The 18,202-nt window shown below is 42.4% G+C and overlaps 1 protein-coding gene across 6 annotated transcripts in view; it reads left to right on the forward strand.

Moving 5' to 3' along the window:
* The window catches only part of meis2a (Meis homeobox 2a), a 178,921-nt gene that overhangs the window by 92,173 nt on the left and 68,546 nt on the right, over positions 1-18,202 (forward strand). For 4 of the 6 annotated variants that reach the window (XM_084381826.1, XM_084381821.1, XM_084381822.1 and 1 more), the window contains exons 2-6: positions 7,927-8,153; positions 9,744-9,885; positions 10,098-10,148; positions 10,556-10,606; positions 11,123-11,272. In XM_084381826.1, coding sequence (XP_084237952.1) covers positions 7,927-8,153; positions 9,744-9,885; positions 10,098-10,148; positions 10,556-10,606; positions 11,123-11,272 — 621 coding nt within the window. Of the gene's footprint in view, positions 1-6,637; positions 7,455-7,636; positions 7,743-7,926; positions 8,154-9,743; positions 9,886-10,097; positions 10,149-10,555; positions 10,607-11,122; positions 11,273-18,202 lie in introns of those variants that run through there. The other 2 variants (XM_084381824.1, XM_084381825.1) reach the window with 2 other exon arrangements.

Genomic DNA, 18,202 nt, shown 5'->3' on the forward strand with positions numbered 1-18,202 from the left:
CTCTTTGATATTTCACTCCTCATTTGAATCAGTGGCCGCTTTATTTGACAATGCCAGGTAATTACCTGGGTACCATGCTTGATCATGTGAACTCCTGCAGAACCAGAGTTGAGGGAGGGAGGGAGGGAGGGAGGAAAAAAGAAGGGGGGAGCGAAGGAGGGGAGGAGAGGGAGAGCTCGGTGTCTGAGAGGAGATGGAAATGGGAACACATAAACAAAACAGGGAGGGGGGGGAGAAAAAGTAGGGGGACAAAAACAAAACGCACAAACACAAACAAACAAACCATCTGCATTTGTTTAGCTGCATTGTTTCGCGCGAGTGTCCTCAAACATGCGGAGTCATGACTGAGGCTGCGTTGAGCAAGTCGTGTGTGTATGTGTGTGTGTGTGTGTGTGTGTGTGTGTGTGTGTGTGCCTGTCCCATGCTGTGAGGGGGCTCGAGCACGAGGTCAGACGCTGAGTGAGAAGTTTATTATAACTCAAATGAATAGTTTTTGTCTCTCGGGTTCAGTCATTCGATTAGCCGGAAGTCTCTGTGGCGTGTGTGTTGCTTATGAGCCGGAGTGTGTTTCACATGTGCTGAAGCGAAGAGAAAAACACATTTTGAAAAATATATATAAAAGAGAATAAACCCAAAGACATTTTGAAAATATTTTAATGGTGTTGCATTAAAAAGGATCAGGACATTTACAGGATCGTCTCAGAGAATAAACAGTTTTACAGTATATACATAAAAGATGAGGAGGAGAAAATAGCTGCAAACTTTCATTTACAAATAATAAAAAATAAATTAACACTCGCTGGGGTTAAGCTCAGTATTTTTCAAATGGCTGGATATGCAACCTTGTCAATGATGTTTATTGAATAGGAGAGCAGTGTTTACTCTGTTGTGTGACTAGAATATCAAAACCCGTCACTCCATGTGAGTGCAGCTGCGTTCAGGCTGACTGACTGAGCTCTCCTTGGAGGAAACCAGCAGACAACTTCGGCCTGGCCCTGAAGTTTAACTGAAACACTGTGCCAGCAAAAAAAAAAAAAAAGAAAGAAAAGAAAGAAATAGCACTCCTGTACTGAAATATGAAATATGGAGGAATTTTAGCACAGAAAAAAACAAAACAATTACATAAACTTTGGGGTTAAATGTGCACAGAGCCTTTATTTTTCTCTCTTTTAATGGTCCCACTGTAAAGGAGGTGTAATTCATTAAGGCTATAAATAAAGTGTGAATGACGGACGGGCTAAATATATCCCAACTTTTCACAAAGACGTTTCCTCTTCTCCTTTTTCTAACCTTTTGAATCAACCGCATGAATAAAAGCAGCTCTTCAAGATATGCAACAACAAAAAAAATATATATTTTCTTTACAGCCTTGTTAAAAAAACGTCTCTGATAATTCCGAGGGTTTTCAAACGCTCCATTTCGAGATGTGGAGAAGTTTTGCAGGCGCTCTGAGAGGCTTCAACTCTGCCATCTTTCTTTTTTTTATTCACTTTCTAATCATATTGAAACCGTGAAAGCATCCGCACTTCCATTCCCCCGCTTCCCGCACCGGACAAACACAACAAGAGGGGGGAATTTGTATTCATTTCAAAGCGGAGAGGGGAATTAATACAATTTAATAAAGGCTTAAACCGGTGAGGTTGTCTCTGCAGCGCCTAAAGCCATATTTCCTCTGATCAGCGGAGGAGGGCGACTTTATTGGACATGTTTCTATTTCCAAATCCGCATAACAGGCAACGATGCATGTATTTCCTATAATGTAGATAAGGGAGAGAGGGTTTGATATGTAATAAAAGGTGGGTCTGTGCTGCCTGTTTAAGCCCCTTAAGCCTGATAAATGATGAGCGACAGAGGCACAGCAAGAGGGTCACCGCTATTAACTCCTCGGTTTCCCGGCCTCCACTTAAACTTCTCTCAATTACATGTGGTAATGTGGCTGGATACGGGCCTTATAGGCTTCGACCTGTTCAATCTAAACTGGAGTTTAAAGGAAGAAAAAAAAACGAGGAACCGTACGCAGATCTCCACATGCGCCCGCGTGAACCCGCAAGGTCTTAATGAGACTGTCCCCAAAGCCACGTGTTAGCGGGGGAAACACGGGGATTACAGTCTGTGGCGCTGGACACATTGCACACCAGGTATTCTGGGACAAACACCCGATGCAAGCTCATTAAATCAGCATTTGGTGTATCCGCACAGGCGTTAACGACGGGCTCTAATCTCGGCGGTGACCCGCTCAAAGTGTGTCACAGCCGAGCAGAGCTGAGGCTGTGCAGAGGGGCTGCAGACAGCTCAGAGGAGGGCTTCATTTCTTTACATGGCGAGGGGAGAAAGGCGCGTTAGAGGTTCACACGTGAAATAAATTCATTTTTATAAAAGTTATTTTCTGATATTAAACATTTCTTTTGATAGTGTTTATGGCTTTGACGCGCGGTTTTTTTAAAAAGCAGAATAAATGATTTATTTATTCTGTTTTCATTTTTATCCTGAGCTTCTGTTCAGCTCTTTTATTTTATTTTATTTTTTTATTTCAACATGCAATAACGCGTTTAATAGCAGATAATAAAAAATCACCCGGGTTGTGTGAGTATTAAAATGATAATACAAATATCAGTGTGTTTTTGGGGGGTTGGATATAAAACTGCGTGTTAAATACTTTTTTATCGATCTGATTTGGATTTATATGAAGGCCGACTTGGATTCAAAATTAATTGAAAAATCGCCTGAATGCGCAAATTTAGGAATAATTCTCGCACACGTAATTAAAGACAAACTAAAGGCAATAAAGGCCACTTTTTTCCTAATTTGTGTGGCACGAGTCAAAATCGTGAAACAGCATCAGCGTGAGAAGGAAACAGTCCAGCCGAATTAAAGGTCGAAGCACTGCCAGCGAATAAATTCAATATTACAAGAAACAAATCCGGTGGAGGCTCGGTTCAGACAAAAATCTACATTTTGATGATATTTTAAAATGACGTCCGTTGTGAGGAAATAACAATTTGATCGCAGTGCCTTTAATTTCAATTTAAAAACACGATTTTCTCGCGCGGATTCCGCGTGAATTTTCCGAATAATTGAATCATTTTTGATTTTATTTTTTATTTTCAGGGGCCTTCTCTCATTTGTTGCAAAGCTCTCGACGGCTCGGCGTCCGCTGCGGCCGCCAGGTGTCGCTCCACGGCCGCGTATTCTCTCATGAGTCCACGAAGGGGAGAGAAAAAAAAAAAAAAAAGCCACAGTTACATTTGCTGCTGGCCTCATCTCCCCCCCCCTCTCTCCCCCCCTCTCTCTCCCCCCTCTCTCTCCCTCCTCCCTTTACTAACCCTCTGACACCAGACTCTGAGAATCGGTGGAGGGGAAAATGAGGCTTTGGAGCTGAAGAATTTACAGTTAGTCGCGAAACTTTTACAAGTATTTGAGTTGCTCACTCCACTTTCTGAAACCCTATAGTCACATTTCACTGCGGGGGTCAGGAAGAGTTCAGGCTGAGATGAGTGAGGTGAGGCTTTTTTTTTTTTTCTGCGTGAGGGGGGGAAACAAGGGGAGAGTGGACATATTATAAATTGAATTATAAATAAAATCATCTTTAAAAAATTGTGTTCAAGCAAATAAGTGAAAATCAAGATTGTGGGAATTATTGATAGAAATAGGGGACAGTGAGGGACTGCGTTACTCGTGTCACTGCAAAAGATCAACTTTTAATTTAAATTATGAGCCCACAGCTGCTTTTCTTTTATTTTCATATATTTTTTTTTTTAAACACAGGCTTTCCCCCCTTTTTTCCCTTCCTCCCGAGCCTCTCCACTAGTCAGTCTATGATCCAGTCTTATCTCGGCGCCTCTATACATTAGCTGAGCTGATTTACATAATCTCAAATACTGAAGAGGGCCAAAGAAGAACAAAGTTACAAACAAGATTAGGGCGATGTTATTTGTTCCTGCGGTTGAGCGCCGATTGTTTCTCCAGGAGTGTTTAAGGTCACTAAGAGGATTTGAAGCCCGTTTCATATCACTGATCTTTTTGAGGGAATTAAAATCAACAATGCATTTCTCTCCATATTTAGCAACAGGCTTGAGTGTGTGTGAGCAACCGAGCCCTGCAGGGAGAGAGAGGGAGAGAGGGGGAGACGAGAGGGGATTGCGAGTCCTGCAAAGAGTAAACAGAGGAGTGGGAAGTTCAGTGCTCAGCCTCGGTCGCATGCAGGCGGTCCTGGGTGCACCTTTTAGGATGTGACATGCAGTGGATCTCTACCCTGGTGATTGTCCCAGTAGTGTTTTCCTTGAAATGGATCCTCTGCCCCCCTAATGAATCCAAACGCAGCTGGCCATGTCCCACACGGACACCGAGAGCTTTAACCCTAAACTGACCTCAATTTGACACCACCAGATGAAATTTTACCGCCTGTTAATGCCAACCACTGATTTTTTTTTTCTTTCTTTCCTATTCATGCGAGTTGTGTTTGCGCACCTGAAAAAGGGGGTCGCAGCGGTAAAAAAAAGAAAAGAAAAAGCCACTTGTGAGAAATCCAAAACTACTTTTAAAAAAAGTGCAATTGTCTGCGAGAGGTGTCCTCCTGGAATTATCTGGCTTGTAAACGCGCTCGGGTTAGACGCAGGGGAGTTTGAGTTGGCACAGGTCTTGTTTATGGGGAAAATTAATTTTAATTACCTATTGAGTGAACGATGATTAAAATAAAATTAGAAAACGAAGCACCGACTTGTGTAATGTCGCGTCACACGCTGTTATTAAGCGAAATTAACCTATTTCACTGCCTAAATATTGTTCATGCTGATGTCTCGTGTTTATTGCCTCCATTAATTAGTCAAATAAATAGTTCGCGTGAGGACGGGAGTTTGAATTTCGCGTCGTTGGGAGTCGTCGCTGGAAGTTTTATAGGGAAGGATGTGTTGCTGCGGAGCCGTGCATTGGACACGCATAATTAGCCTCTGCTATTTTCACACGCTCTTCGGGTGTTTGCATCACTCTCCTCGGGGGCAAATCACATATTTCCACAATAAATGCGCGTAAAGATGCGGTAAAAGTTGCGAGATTTAGGAGTGTGTGTTTGAAAAAAAATTCCGCTCCGGCGCTCGGATTTTTCGGACACATCGCGCGTCTTAACGCCTCGGTTAAACATCTGCATGAAATATATTCTGCATTTTTTTTTTTTTTTTAAAGTCCAGCCTCAAAACTTTGCCTTCGCTGCGCCGCGGACGGACGCGCGTTCCCAACAAAGCGCTAGATACAGTATAAGGTTTAATGCTACTTACCGTAGTTGTCCAAAGGAGGAGGATGGAGGAGGAAAAAAAAAGTCAAGCGTTAGTGCACAAATCAATGTGAACGATAGTATTTAGCTTATGAAAATATCAGTCTTCAATAGCAGAGTCTGCCGGGCTGGTTGTGTTTACAGAGTGTAAAGAGAGAGACTTGGAGACGGTGACTGCCTTGGCTCTCTGCGCACCGCTCTGCAGCTCCTTCCCGGGGTATTGCACGTTGAAATGTCCACACAGCCGTTTGTCAAACCCTGCAGTCCTACACTTCCCACCCCCCCTTTATGCCAACAAACATAACTGTTGTCACGCTTTCATTTATTAAATCTTTTTCCCTTCTTTAAAAAAAACAAAAAGGAAAAAAAACCCTTGCCATTTACTGTAATCGACCCTGAGCAACTCTGCCTGGTATTTTTGTTTGTTGGGAGAGTTTATTGACCCTCCAACGGTAGCCACAGCCCATCTCCCTGAGCGTGTGTCTACCTTAATCCTAACCTGTGAATAATTAATTTCCACCATCAAAAATGTCACGGAGCCATAAATGGAGCCTTTATGTGAGAACCTGTCAATACACCCATGATGCCATATTAGCATTGATGGAGCTAAATATTAAAGGGGATAGATGGCCTGCTTCTGTTTTTGTGCGTAAAAGTGCCCAGACTCCAAAAAGGGCTTCACTGCAATCGATGGCCGGAGCGTTGCTCCTCCTCTAAACTTCAATCTCCTCACATGATTGATGATCTTGGGGAGCTTTGATAATTGACTACTCTGAGGTAAGGCACGGATTTCTATCAAGAGAGGGGATTGGACGAAAGAAACATACAAAATTACTTTCTCCACAAAAGCTTTTTTTTTCTCTCCCCCTCTTGGAAAAGTTCATTCTGGGCTTAGAGGGGTGCTGCGTGTCGTTTAATTTGCTAAAAACGACCAGAGCGATAATTAGCTGTAAGATTAGGAGGCATTACTGAGATATTAGGCACACCGGCTTATAACCACAAAACAGATAACAAGTAAGCGTCATGCTCATATATTAAACTCAGCATTCATAAGATTTCCTGATAATTTTAGCTTTATAATCCTTTGTTTGACTCCTATCAGGATGCATAACTGCTCACATATCTTATTGTGTGTCTGTGCGTAAAAGTTTGGGTACGTGGTGCGCAATTCTGCATTAAAATGAACTTTTCTGCTCTAAATCATGATTCGTGTGGTTTGATTCAGTCAGTGGTGTGTTTAATTTAACTCGGAGGAGTTGCAGTCGAAGTGTCCGCGCTGCTAAACCTTCCTCATTCAACATTTTTCTGCTTTTTTTTCTCCTTCTCCAGGTCTCTTCTCTGCGAGGAAAAAAAAAAAAAAAAAAGGAATTGGGTGGGAGTTGGAGCTGTGTTGGTTTGCCTTTTACCCCCAGTGTGGAGTTGAAGCCGTCCCTGTGCCTCGCATACACTCTGCATAACACAAGATTTGGTCTCTCCTCTCTCTTTTCTGGAGCTGCTGTAGGACTGGCTATGGCCACCACTACTTCCGGGATCCGTCATTTCATTCGCCCACCGCTCAGCGCTGCGAACTGACTCTGTTTCTATAAGCAAGCTAGCAGCCAACCTGCCAACACTCGCTGACACTCACTCATCTCAGTTTCGCCAGATAGACGAAATACCTACGGGGGAAAGAAAGGAAAGATCCGAATCGCAATCTCTTAATTTCTACTGCTTTTTTCCCTTTTTTTTTTTACAGTGATAATAAAACAAGATAGCGATCTGGAGGCATTAAAGGAGACGCGGACTTGCGGGATGAAAACGGACTAAAAAGATTCGTCCTTCTCTTGAACATCATCACCGACCGTCATTCATTCATTACCTTGACAACCTCTGGCTTTGATTGACAGCTGGAGTGGCAAAAAGCCATGAGACACGACAGTTTAGTTACATGCAGGTTGTTGATGGGCCGATTGTAACCTTCACTTTGGCGCATTTTTTTCTTTTTTTTCCGAGGAAAGAGGGAAAACAAGAAAAATTTCAAAACTCCCTGATGCTACGATTTCAACTGAACCACACTGGCGAATAGGAGAAGTCGCAAAGTTGGTTGAAAAAGGAATCTTGCCACTAAATCACTTTCTAACCGGGACTGGGATATTAAATATACGACAGATACAGGAGTTTATTGGAGCGCAGCCTGATGGCGCAAAGGGTAGGTTTTAAATCTCCTACACTTACCTGTTTCAAATCCACTGTAGGGTGGCCCTCGTATCGATAACCTCTCGTCGGGTGGTGGCAAATTTACAAAGTATTCATATCAAAGCCGCTAGATTTGACATTTTTGCAGCGCCCCTTCTCTTCAAGCAAAGTGACAGCCTCTGCCTTTACCGACAGCCTCCACGACAGTCGTGGAGCAGTTTCACAGGAGACTCCAAACTAATTCGCTCTTTTTCCTCCACCAAACTCTCTTTCGCGGAGCACCGAGCTTAAAATGTTTTTGGTAATGACAAACCCTTTAGCAGATTTTATATATATGACACTTTTGCAGCGCATTTTTTCCAAGCAACAGCTTATTCAGTTTCTCTGTTTGCGTGTGTTCACAGTGAGACGGCATGCCTTTTAGCACTTTGTTCAGAAAAAGTAACCGGGCAGCCCGCTGACTTTTGCTCTGATTTCATTCCCAGTACGATGAGCTGGCCCATTACGGTGGGATGGACGGAGTCACGGCGTCGATGTACGGGGACCCGCATGCTCCCCGGCCGCTTCCCCAGGTCCACCATCTGAACCACGGACCGCCGCTGCACGCCAGCCAGCACTACGGAACCCACGCTCCCCATCCAAACGTTATGCCCACCAGCATGGGCTCTGCTGTCAACGACGTTTTAAAGAGGGATAAAGATCAAATTTATGGGTAAGGTTTGCACGAAATACGCGTATTTTTAAGATTTTTAATTTTTTTTTTTAAAACTGACTTTTCAGCTTTTCTCCCAAGTTTGTTTTTGTTGGGAGTTTCTCTCCCACCGCTAAATTTAAATAGCGTTTTGTGCAGGATTGACCGCAGTTTTGGAGCTCTATTGTTGGTCAGGGGAGTTTTGTTGATGTGTAATTTTAGACGCATTGTAGAAAGGCATCGTCGAGCCTGCAGTGAGTGAGAGTGAGCCTTGAGCCTGAAATACAAGCTATAAAATAATATGGAGGCAGCCCTGTGCGCAGTGCACAGCTCGAGAGTCACACACACTGCGTTTAAACACAACAAAAGCAATTTTCAACATCACAACAATTGCTCCATGATATAGAGGTCGCTTTAAAATTACTCCACTTATTATTTCCCAGCGTTTAAAATAGTCTCTCCTCTTCCAGAGACTTCATAAAAACTTCTCTGACGTTTTCCAAATATTGTTTGCAGCAACACAGACACGCAGAGCGCCGTCTCGACGCACCGTGTGTCTTTTATAATTCTACTTTAGTCAGGTTGATCTCTAATAATGCAAGAAAACGCACTCGGACGCTCTCACCGTTCAGAGCAAAACTTGGGGTAAAAAAATGTTTTCAGAAATTGCTCGCTCACACACGCTCGCAGAAAGTGCCATAATCCACAGTGTATCATTATAATCTGGGATGTAGCGCAGAGTAAATCCTCCTCAGCTCCTTTACTCACGTTTTTCCTACGCGGAGCAGAGTTCAGCTTTAGGTTTTTTACACTGACACAAATCTAAACGACACAAAAGGCGAAACTGGTGGCAGTGTCGTGAAGTTAAAAAGGGCTCTTATTCTGAAATGATAATTCAGTTTTTAAAAATTATTCACGTGACTGTTTGTCTTTAGTTAGACTTTACTCCTTTTTATCCACTCTTCCTCTGTTTGAACGCTTAAGCCATAATAAAGAAGAAACAATAAGGTCATCTGTGCCTCAGCACGTCTGCGGTGTGAATCTGCAAAAAAATATTTTCTTGTAAGTTTTTTTTTTTTTTTTTTTTTTTTTGCAGACTCCATAATTCCTCTTAAACCCCTCTGACCGCTCTGGTGTATGTCTGCCTTGTTTTTGTTGCACTTTTTGTTGACTTCTCAGCCGTTTTTTGCTCCGCACTGCAAGAAATGTCAGTCCCAACAAGTCGATAAATATCACATGGAGTTTTAAAAAATCCTCAAACGCCCCAAAACTATAGGAGTAAAATATCCCAGACGCGCTTTTACGCATGCTTCAAACTCAAAACAGCTTCCAAAAACCACGACCCTGACTCCAGATCTATTGTTTTAGTTGTTGCCTGCCTCATTTGAAAAAGCGACCATCTGCTTAAAGAAAAGTGTGAAAACTGTTCAGCGAGGGAGAAAGTAAAATTAGACTCATCCGATTGTGTTTTTATTTTCAGCTGTTGTGAGAAAAATGAGGGTTTTGGGTGCAGGGAGCCGACAGATACGCAGGTTGACGGGACATTTTTTGCAGTGGGCTTTGTGGAGCCGGTGTGCTGCTTGTACTCAGGCTGTGTTTCCCCTCTTGCAGTCACCCTTTATTCCCACTGCTCGCACTGGTTTTTGAGAAGTGCGAGTTGGCGACGTGTACTCCGAGGGAGCCCGGCGTAGCAGGCGGCGATGTCTGCTCCTCAGACTCCTTCAATGAGGACATTGCAGTGTTTGCCAAACAGGTCAATTTCCAAATATTATTTCCTGAAAGAATTACTTGGGATTGCTGTGGCCGCATAGTTGTCTGCCTTTATTGCAATAATAAAAAAAAACTTTTCCATTGATAGTGTGTGTCCTCTGCAGTGTTATCAGGCCAACATTTCAGGATGGAAATAGACGCACATTCCGCACATTTCATGCCAAACTAACTTTGACATTTGGTGTGTTATTTTAGGTCCGAGCAGAAAAACCTTTATTTTCATCAAATCCAGAGTTGGACAATTTGGTAAGCGCACACTTTGACCTCTCTTGTCTCTCAAATAATTGCCGCTTGGCTGCGGTTACGCTGTGCCTTGTTTTTCTGGTGGATACTTAACATCACACAGTAAATATGTGAACATATGATTTAAACTTCCGCACATGTCAGATCAAGTTTTTTGATGTTGACGGCTGCGTAACCACACTGGCCGCATGTCATTGTTCGCTCTGCTCGCTCAGCTGACCCAGCTGACCAGCGTGTGTGATGACCAATTAGATTGTGAAATGCAGATTTGCTCTTACAGTTTTAAAAATATATATAGAAAATATTTAGCTGTTGTTAGCTGCCAGTGCACTAGAGTGCATCAAGCATTACAAAATATGTCACCTTTAAATTGTGTTATAATTCTGTGTATTTCCTCTTTCCCCCCCCAGATGATACAAGCCATACAAGTATTACGGTTTCACCTCTTGGAATTAGAAAAGGTAAATATTATAACTCTTATAAATTGTAGACTTTTTCCTGGCGCCACGCGCGCAGACATCCTATATTTGAATGCAGCTGATATTATTAAAGGTGCAGTGCTGCAGCTTTTAGCAGATGTTTAAAAATAAGCTGCATTTGGAGAAAGTTTGAGGCGTTTCATTACCATGAAAATCTGCTCTTTTATTTATCCAGCCCTCCACGTGACTATTGATAAAATACGTTGCAGCCTCGTTGCTCACATTGTTATCGATCCGCAGATATAGTTTCAACTGCTCGTTATTCCCCCCCCACCACCACCCCCCCTGCAAGCTCACGGCATGCTGTTTATTTTTTTGTCGTTCAACTTGTTGCTGCAGTCTCAGGAGAATAATAAGCACTGCAACAATTTCACTATTGTTTCCTCGCCGCCGATAATGCCCCTTAATTGGAGTTATTCTTGGACCAATCCCATCCTGAAAAAAGGTGTTTTCCTCTCCCCCCCTTAATTTTTTGTATTTTTTTTTTTTTTGCTCTAGGTGCACGAGCTCTGCGACAATTTTTGCCACCGGTACATCAGTTGTTTGAAAGGAAAAATGCCAATAGATCTAGTTATTGACGAACGGGATGGCAGCTCAAAATCAGATCACGAAGAACTCTCGGGATCGTCGACTAACCTTGCAGATCACGTAAGTAACACAGCTTTTTTTAAAAATATATATATATATATATTCGTGATAATGTGTGTGTGTGTGTGTGTGTGTGTGTGTGTGTGTGTGCGCATGACAGCAAACACTCGAGCCTTTCTGATTTATTTCTTAATTTATTTTTTTTAAGCCGTGCAAATGAATAACCGGCTGTTTTGCAACAATCACATTTGTTTGATGTTTCCCATAATGCCAACTCTTGTGCTGCTTAGCCTCTGCTCATGTGTGTGTGACCCCGCTGTGCCATCAGTAAATAGAGCATGCTCTGTTCTGCAAGGAAAATCTGCCGATCGATGTTCTAAGGTCAGAAGCTAGATGTGATACAATGGACTGAGTTATTGTTTTAGTCTTTTGATTAGGGGCAGTCATGTGTGCATAATGCGTCCGTGCTTTTGCTGCGTGTGTGCTGGAGATGTGTGTGTGTGCGAGCGCGCATTAGAGGCTGCGCGTGCGTGAATCGCCGCCGTGCGTAATGGAGAGTTGGAGGAGAGAGAGAGAGAGAGAGAGAAAAAAACGTGAGGCAATTATCTGTTACGCAGGTTTTAACGTTAAAGCAGGGTATCAGCGGTAAGCTGTAGCTTTAGGCCAATATTTAAAAAGAAAAGGGCTTTACATTTGGGGGCTGTGGGAGCTGGATATGGCCTGCGCGTAAAGCTGTGGATTTTTTTTTTTTTTCTTGCTGCAGAGGTGGAGAAAGTGGTAGCCTATTGAAATAGATCTCAGAGCTAAAGGCTTACCATCAATGTCAAGTTCACAAGGCATATGATGGTTCGTCTGGAGGCCTTCCATTGCTGTTGATGTTAATGTGTTTAATTGTTTCGTATTGATTGCCGTGCGGTCTCGCTCTGCAGTGGCTCTCTCCTCTGCTCCCCATTTTTATGGCTGGAGGCTCCATAACGCTGAATTCAATTATATGCACCTGAAGTACAGTAGCTTTAAATTTGAGGATCGATTCCCTGGTTTAAATCGTGCATTTTCGGTGTAATAAACACACACCACCACCCCCCCCCCCCCCGCCTACCTTACCTTACCTACACCCTCCCCGCGCCCTCCCCTTGCAATATGGATCGAGCTGACAGTGTGTTATTGAGTTGATATCTGTGAATTATTGCGTCTTGCATGCCTGTGATAAAGCTAATGTTTTGCTGGAGAGAGAGAGAGGGAGGAAAAAAAATGAGCGGGCTATTGCAACAAAGTGACTGGTTAATATCTGTGCAGCACAAGGCCAAGCCTATTAGGAATTAAAGCAGATTTAAGTGTTATGCAAAGTCACTGCGCTGCATCTGTTGGGTCTGGCTATAGGCCTAATAGCGGTGGATTCCCTGCGAAAGCCCCGTCGCGTTCCCAGGGCCACGCAGCGCACCGCACAAGGTGAATTAAAACACAATTAGAGCGAAGACGCCGCTGTTGGATTGAGAGGAAAAACGGTCAAAAACGGCAATATTGTGGTCCTCCAGCACAAGTGTAGAAATGAGGCATGCTGTTGTTTATATTGTAGAGATTAGATAAACTAGCCTGTTTAGTTTCATGGCAGATGGTTGATACTCAAGCCAATTTCCAATGGTGCCTCCAGTGTGCAGACACCAGCCACCGTCATGAGTCCACTTGTGAGAAATATTTTGATAATTAGTAAGAATTAGATATGCCAATAAAGCAAATCAGGAGCAGCAATAAACAAAGAGGGGCTGCATGACAAGCCATTTATCTGGGAGTCATTTGGGCCGATCACCTCATTAGGTATTTAAAGTTTGAGGGATTTATATCACTTTTGTGGCACCAGTGAACTTTTTATTGCAGCTAACTGCTGGGCTGAATTTGACAAGTTTTTTTTTTCTTTCTTTTCTTTCTGAGAGCTTTGTCTGAGCTGAGTGCTGCATGTTGTGGAAAGACACAAACTCCAGCTTATAGTTAAAGGAGCACTGTGTAGGAAATTTGAAGAGAAAGACATTCATTGACTGATTTTTTTTATGTCTAAACAAACAAAATAAACGACTGAATAAACTGAATAAACAAACTGACGTTAAAGGACGACACAATTGTTTCCACTTTGTTTATATGTGGCGGACCCTGCCACCTTTCTAGCTTCAAACAGTGTTCTGGGGAACTTATTTCCCCTCTGAGAGCAGCTTGTTTATTCAGTTATGGAGAAAAATTAATATTTCCGAGTTTGTATTATTACCTCATTAATATTGTAAATATTGCCTTTCTGTGTTTGAATTTCTTGTCTAAAACCACACAGTGCCCCTTTAATTTTTGACAATTAAATATAAAGTGCATTGTGCGGCGCTTGTGATGCTTTGGCGGAAGTAACGTTGGCATTAAGCGCAACTATTGAGGTGAAACGGTGCAGCCGTGATCTGAAAGCGTTGTAGTAAACAGTTAAACTTCTTTAGCGGTAATTTCCGTGTCTAATTGAAAGGACTCCAGCTTTTCATGCCTAAAAATGTGCTTTGAATATTGGAAACAATGCACACACACACACACAAAAAAAAGCATTTGGCTGCAAATCCGTGCCGCTGGATGGAAAGCAATTTCTGTCCTACTTGTCTTGATTTATTTATTTTATTTATTCATTTGTATTTGGCTCTGTTTTATTATTCATTTCTGTCCTCGCTTCCCATTGAGGAGAGGAAGGCGGTTTGATAGTTAGATATGCTAATTTATTTAGTTAGAATCTCTCACGTCCATTTTTCTTTGCTTTGATATGCATTTTTAATATATAGCCCTGGGCTACATCTCATTTGGTGAAAGTTGGTTTTTCTGGAGATGATGAGGCTGTTCACTGTGGAGGAGGCAGCCCGTTGAGCTTGTTTTTATGTATATGTGTGTGTATATAGTGTGTGTGTGTGTTTTTCCTTCCTTTTCTTTTTCATACCTCTTTCTGTTTCCCTCCTCTCCCCTCTTCATACCTGACAGCGGGGCATAATAAGCGCAGTTTTATTTACACTTGAATGCAGCATTGTCTTAGAGATGATTGGATTATGGTACAGTGAGAGCGGGATGAGTCCTTTGCTGACACTGTTGATTTCCTTTATTCGCTTGCGGTGACTACCTCAACCATGTAGCCCACCCAAGGCTTCCCAACTCATCGCCCCTCCTCAGATCAACCCCATCCCAATTAAAAGAAAGGGGAAAAAAAGATGTATTACACGTGAAGGGTGATGGAGAGAAAGAAAAAAACCCACAGAGCTGTGTAGATTTGTTGAACGGTTCATATAGTGTGTGTGCGTGTGTGCTTGTCAATGGTTTGCTCTCTTGTCTTTTAATTAATGAATAAAATTTCTGTCTCTTCTGTGCTACATCCAATTAGGGAGGCAAATAGAATTAACAGTGTCTGAATATTATCTGTTCTAATGAATTAGCCTTTGTGTCTTCTCCTGCTATTGTGCCGCTTCTCCAGTCAAGCTTACATATTAGCAGAAGGCTTTTCATTTCCTCCATGCATATGCATTACGCTTTTGAAAACTGCCTTTGAATTTCTGCATAGTTTCAGATTTGTTCTACAGAAAAGTGTGTAGGATTTGCAGGTCCCGGCGCTTTGTTTTGGAGAGCTTTCCTCAGGGAGTGATAGCAGTTCCCATGGAGGTTACGGCGTAGCTTATCTCCACTGTGCATGGCTGGAAAGGGAGAAAAAAAGGGGGAAAAAGCTTTCTCTGTTTACATTTTGATCATCTGGTACAGGCTCTGAGCGCTGTAGGCCATTGGTCAGACACGGTGATGTCACAGGTTCAGTCAAGTAACGTAATAGTTCATCTTGTGCCCGTGCAGTGATTGACTGTGTGTTTCAGTGGAGGTGAGCTGTTTCTGTATGTCACTATGCACGCTGCAGCGCATGCACACTCCACTCTCCACCTGTGGACAGCGAGCCCTCGGGCCGAGCCGGCCTGCTGAACCGTGGAATTTCTCAGTTTTGGAGGTGTTCTAATTCAACTAGCTTTGTCCTCCTCTGGGACCGACTACAGTACGTTTGGATCTCACCCCCCCTTCTCGGGGAAAAAGTGCATCGTCGACCGCTCTGTCTGTTCCACACAATTGTTTTGTGATGGTGGGATGTCTGGCCTAATGTTTCCTATTTGATTAGTGTTCAGAGGCAGGGCCCTGTTGGCAGGCATATCTAATCAGCGCTACCGTGGCTGGAGCGAGGCTAGGCTAACTTGTTGCATCTCCCACAATCTCCTTCCTTTAACTGCATGTATGCTCTAAATGACTGCAATAAAAGCAGTTGCTGTCATTTTAGGATCATGACATGCACATGCATGTTAAATTGTATGGTTATACTACATAGTTAAAGTTAGTACAGCCTTATTCTCAGTTGCCTCTTTAAAAGTTACACTCTACAATCTAGTGCAAATTCATTGCAACAGTTTGTTCCATGTTCCATTTTGGTCGATATTTTCAGAAAGTTCATAGTTAAAGGTGCTGTTGGACTAGAATAAATTATAGTGATAGATATAGTGTTTCAATTTTTTTTGTCCTTCTCCTTTACACAGAATATTAGAATAACCGCTTTATGTAATATAGAACAACACTTTTAACTACGACCTCAACATCTAATTTAATAAGCGCATCTATGACAGTGTGAATAAACATGTGTGAACATTAAAGGGGCACTATGTAGTTTTGGAGAATAAATTCAGAATTTTTGTTTATTTACAATTTTAATGAGATACAAGCTCAGAAATATTTATCTTTTCCATAACTGATCAAATAAGCTGTTCTCAGAGGGGAAATAAGCTCCCCAGAACACTGTTTATATTTGGCGGACCCTGCCACCTTTCTAGCTTCAAACAAAGTAATACAGTATGAAAGTGTGTTACGGTCACTTTGTTTATTCAGTTAAGTCAGTCATGAAAACAAAGAGAGTTTGTTTATTGAGTTTGTTTAGGCAAAACAAAATCAGTCGATGAGGATCGTTCTCTTCTGATTAAAAATGTCTTCCCCAGAACTACATAGTGCACCTTTAAAGGCATCATAATAATACACTTTATTGCATAACTTGTATTGGATTGCATCAGTTTGTGCAGGTGTACAAGTAAAGTGGCCACTGAATTTTTGGCCTTTTTGTTTCAAGGACTAATGGAGAGTAGAATTCTCTGTAATGACTTGTGTGTTTTTAAATGTATGCCTCATTTTCACCTGCGCCAAACCCATGAATCACAACAGCAATCCCATTTTTTTATTTAATCTCTTCTTTCTGAAGACATATTTGTACATGTAATCTGTCATTTGCAACAATGAAAAAAGTTGTTTCTGCCCCAGAGAAAGTTTGAAAAAAGCATAAATACGACCAGTCAATCCCCCTCGTGTCTGTTAAAACACGCTCGGGTGAATTATTAGCAGCTAAATTAAGGAGTCTTTATATTCTGGATAATTGAGGGTGTTGTAAATGCTCAGTTGTTCAATAGAGGTGCACCTACACTCTTCTAAAGAGGCTGTATATAATTATGTGCTCACAACCCAACAAGAAACGTGCGAGGAGTGTTTCTCTGTTTACACCATGTGGCAAGATGTGTCTTGAAATGTCAGCTCGCTTTATGATTTACCGTCCTGTATGTTTCTGGCGTGTCAGCGATTCTGTACATGTTCAGCACAGGATCCCTGAAGCTGCACACACACACACACACACTCACACACACGCAAGGCTAGTCGTTCTTACCCTCCTACTACACCAACAGATTTCTTCCCTTTCCCCCAGCTTCCAGGGGAATTTGAGGGAAATTCAATGATGCCGCTAAATCAATTTTATTTGAAATTCCTAGGGATGTAGGCAGAGTGCAGGGAGGGAAGTGAGATTGTGCCAGGCAGGTGTTTGTAAATGAGAAACAGGGGACAGGAGCTGAGGAGACGGCAGCATTCTCCCGCTCTCTTGTGGCCTGGCTCCACTACAAGCCTTCCTCCCCATATTGTCTCCTGCTTTTATATTAATTACAACTTGTATTATCAGCTGCCAGTTGCTAACCCCAGCAAACAGAAAAGGCTGCCCCCAGAGACCACGCTTCTTTTGTATCTTATTCTCGATCTCGTCCTATTGTGTGTGTGTGTGTGTGTGTGCATATGCGTTCCCGCCTGCACATGTATGTGTGTTTGCTTGCTGCCGTTCTCCTCCTCCTCCTCCTCCTCCTCCTGGTAACACTGCTCTTTAACACAATTAGTGAAGAGCATGGAGTGAACCATGTTTGACTCCTAATTATGCCCAGCTTTAGGGAATAGTCACATGGGCTAGAGGGCGTTTTTTTTTTTCTTCTTCTTCTTCTTCTTCTTTCGCTTCTTCCTCTATTTCTTGTGTAGGTTGAAGAAGACTGTTTGGGTGACATGATTTTTTTTTTTCAACTTGTTTGAACTTTATCAGACCCACGAGGGTTGTGACAAAATGGTTGTGTGTGTGTGTTTGTGTTGCGCGGTGTCTGTTGATGCACCCTCCATAGCTCAGAGAGGCGCACTAAATTATTCATGCGGAGGAAAGGCTGTTGCTTTTGTCGCCGTGTTGAGCTTGGAAAGTTAACGCTTTTGTTGTGGTATTTGTTGTCTTGTTTTGCAGACGGGGGTTATGAATGAGAAGTGACTCGCAGGTATTAAAAGGGGAGAGAGTGTGCTTCATCAAAGATATCCGCTGCACGCTCACTGGGCCCAGTATCCACTGTGTTATTATTATTACTAGGTCATATAAAGTGCTGCGTTCTGCTTTTTGCCTTGTAAGAAACAAACGAACAAAGCTTCATCCATATCCCTGCATACAGGCCCATTAAACCCACAGGGTAGCAAATCACAGCAAAATATCATTCCCTTTAACACCATTAGCTGAGGTGTCTTTGAATTTAATTTAGTGCCAGCACCATTAAAAATGACACATTACTCTGCAATGATAGCTAAATTAAGTCCTATCGATTCGGCTGTTGCATTAAAACCATGCTG

This window comes from Pagrus pagrus (genome assembly GCF_965226575.1).
Source record: "Pagrus pagrus genome assembly, chromosome: 18".
In the NCBI taxonomy this organism is placed as follows: Eukaryota; Metazoa; Chordata; class Actinopteri; order Spariformes; family Sparidae; genus Pagrus; species Pagrus pagrus.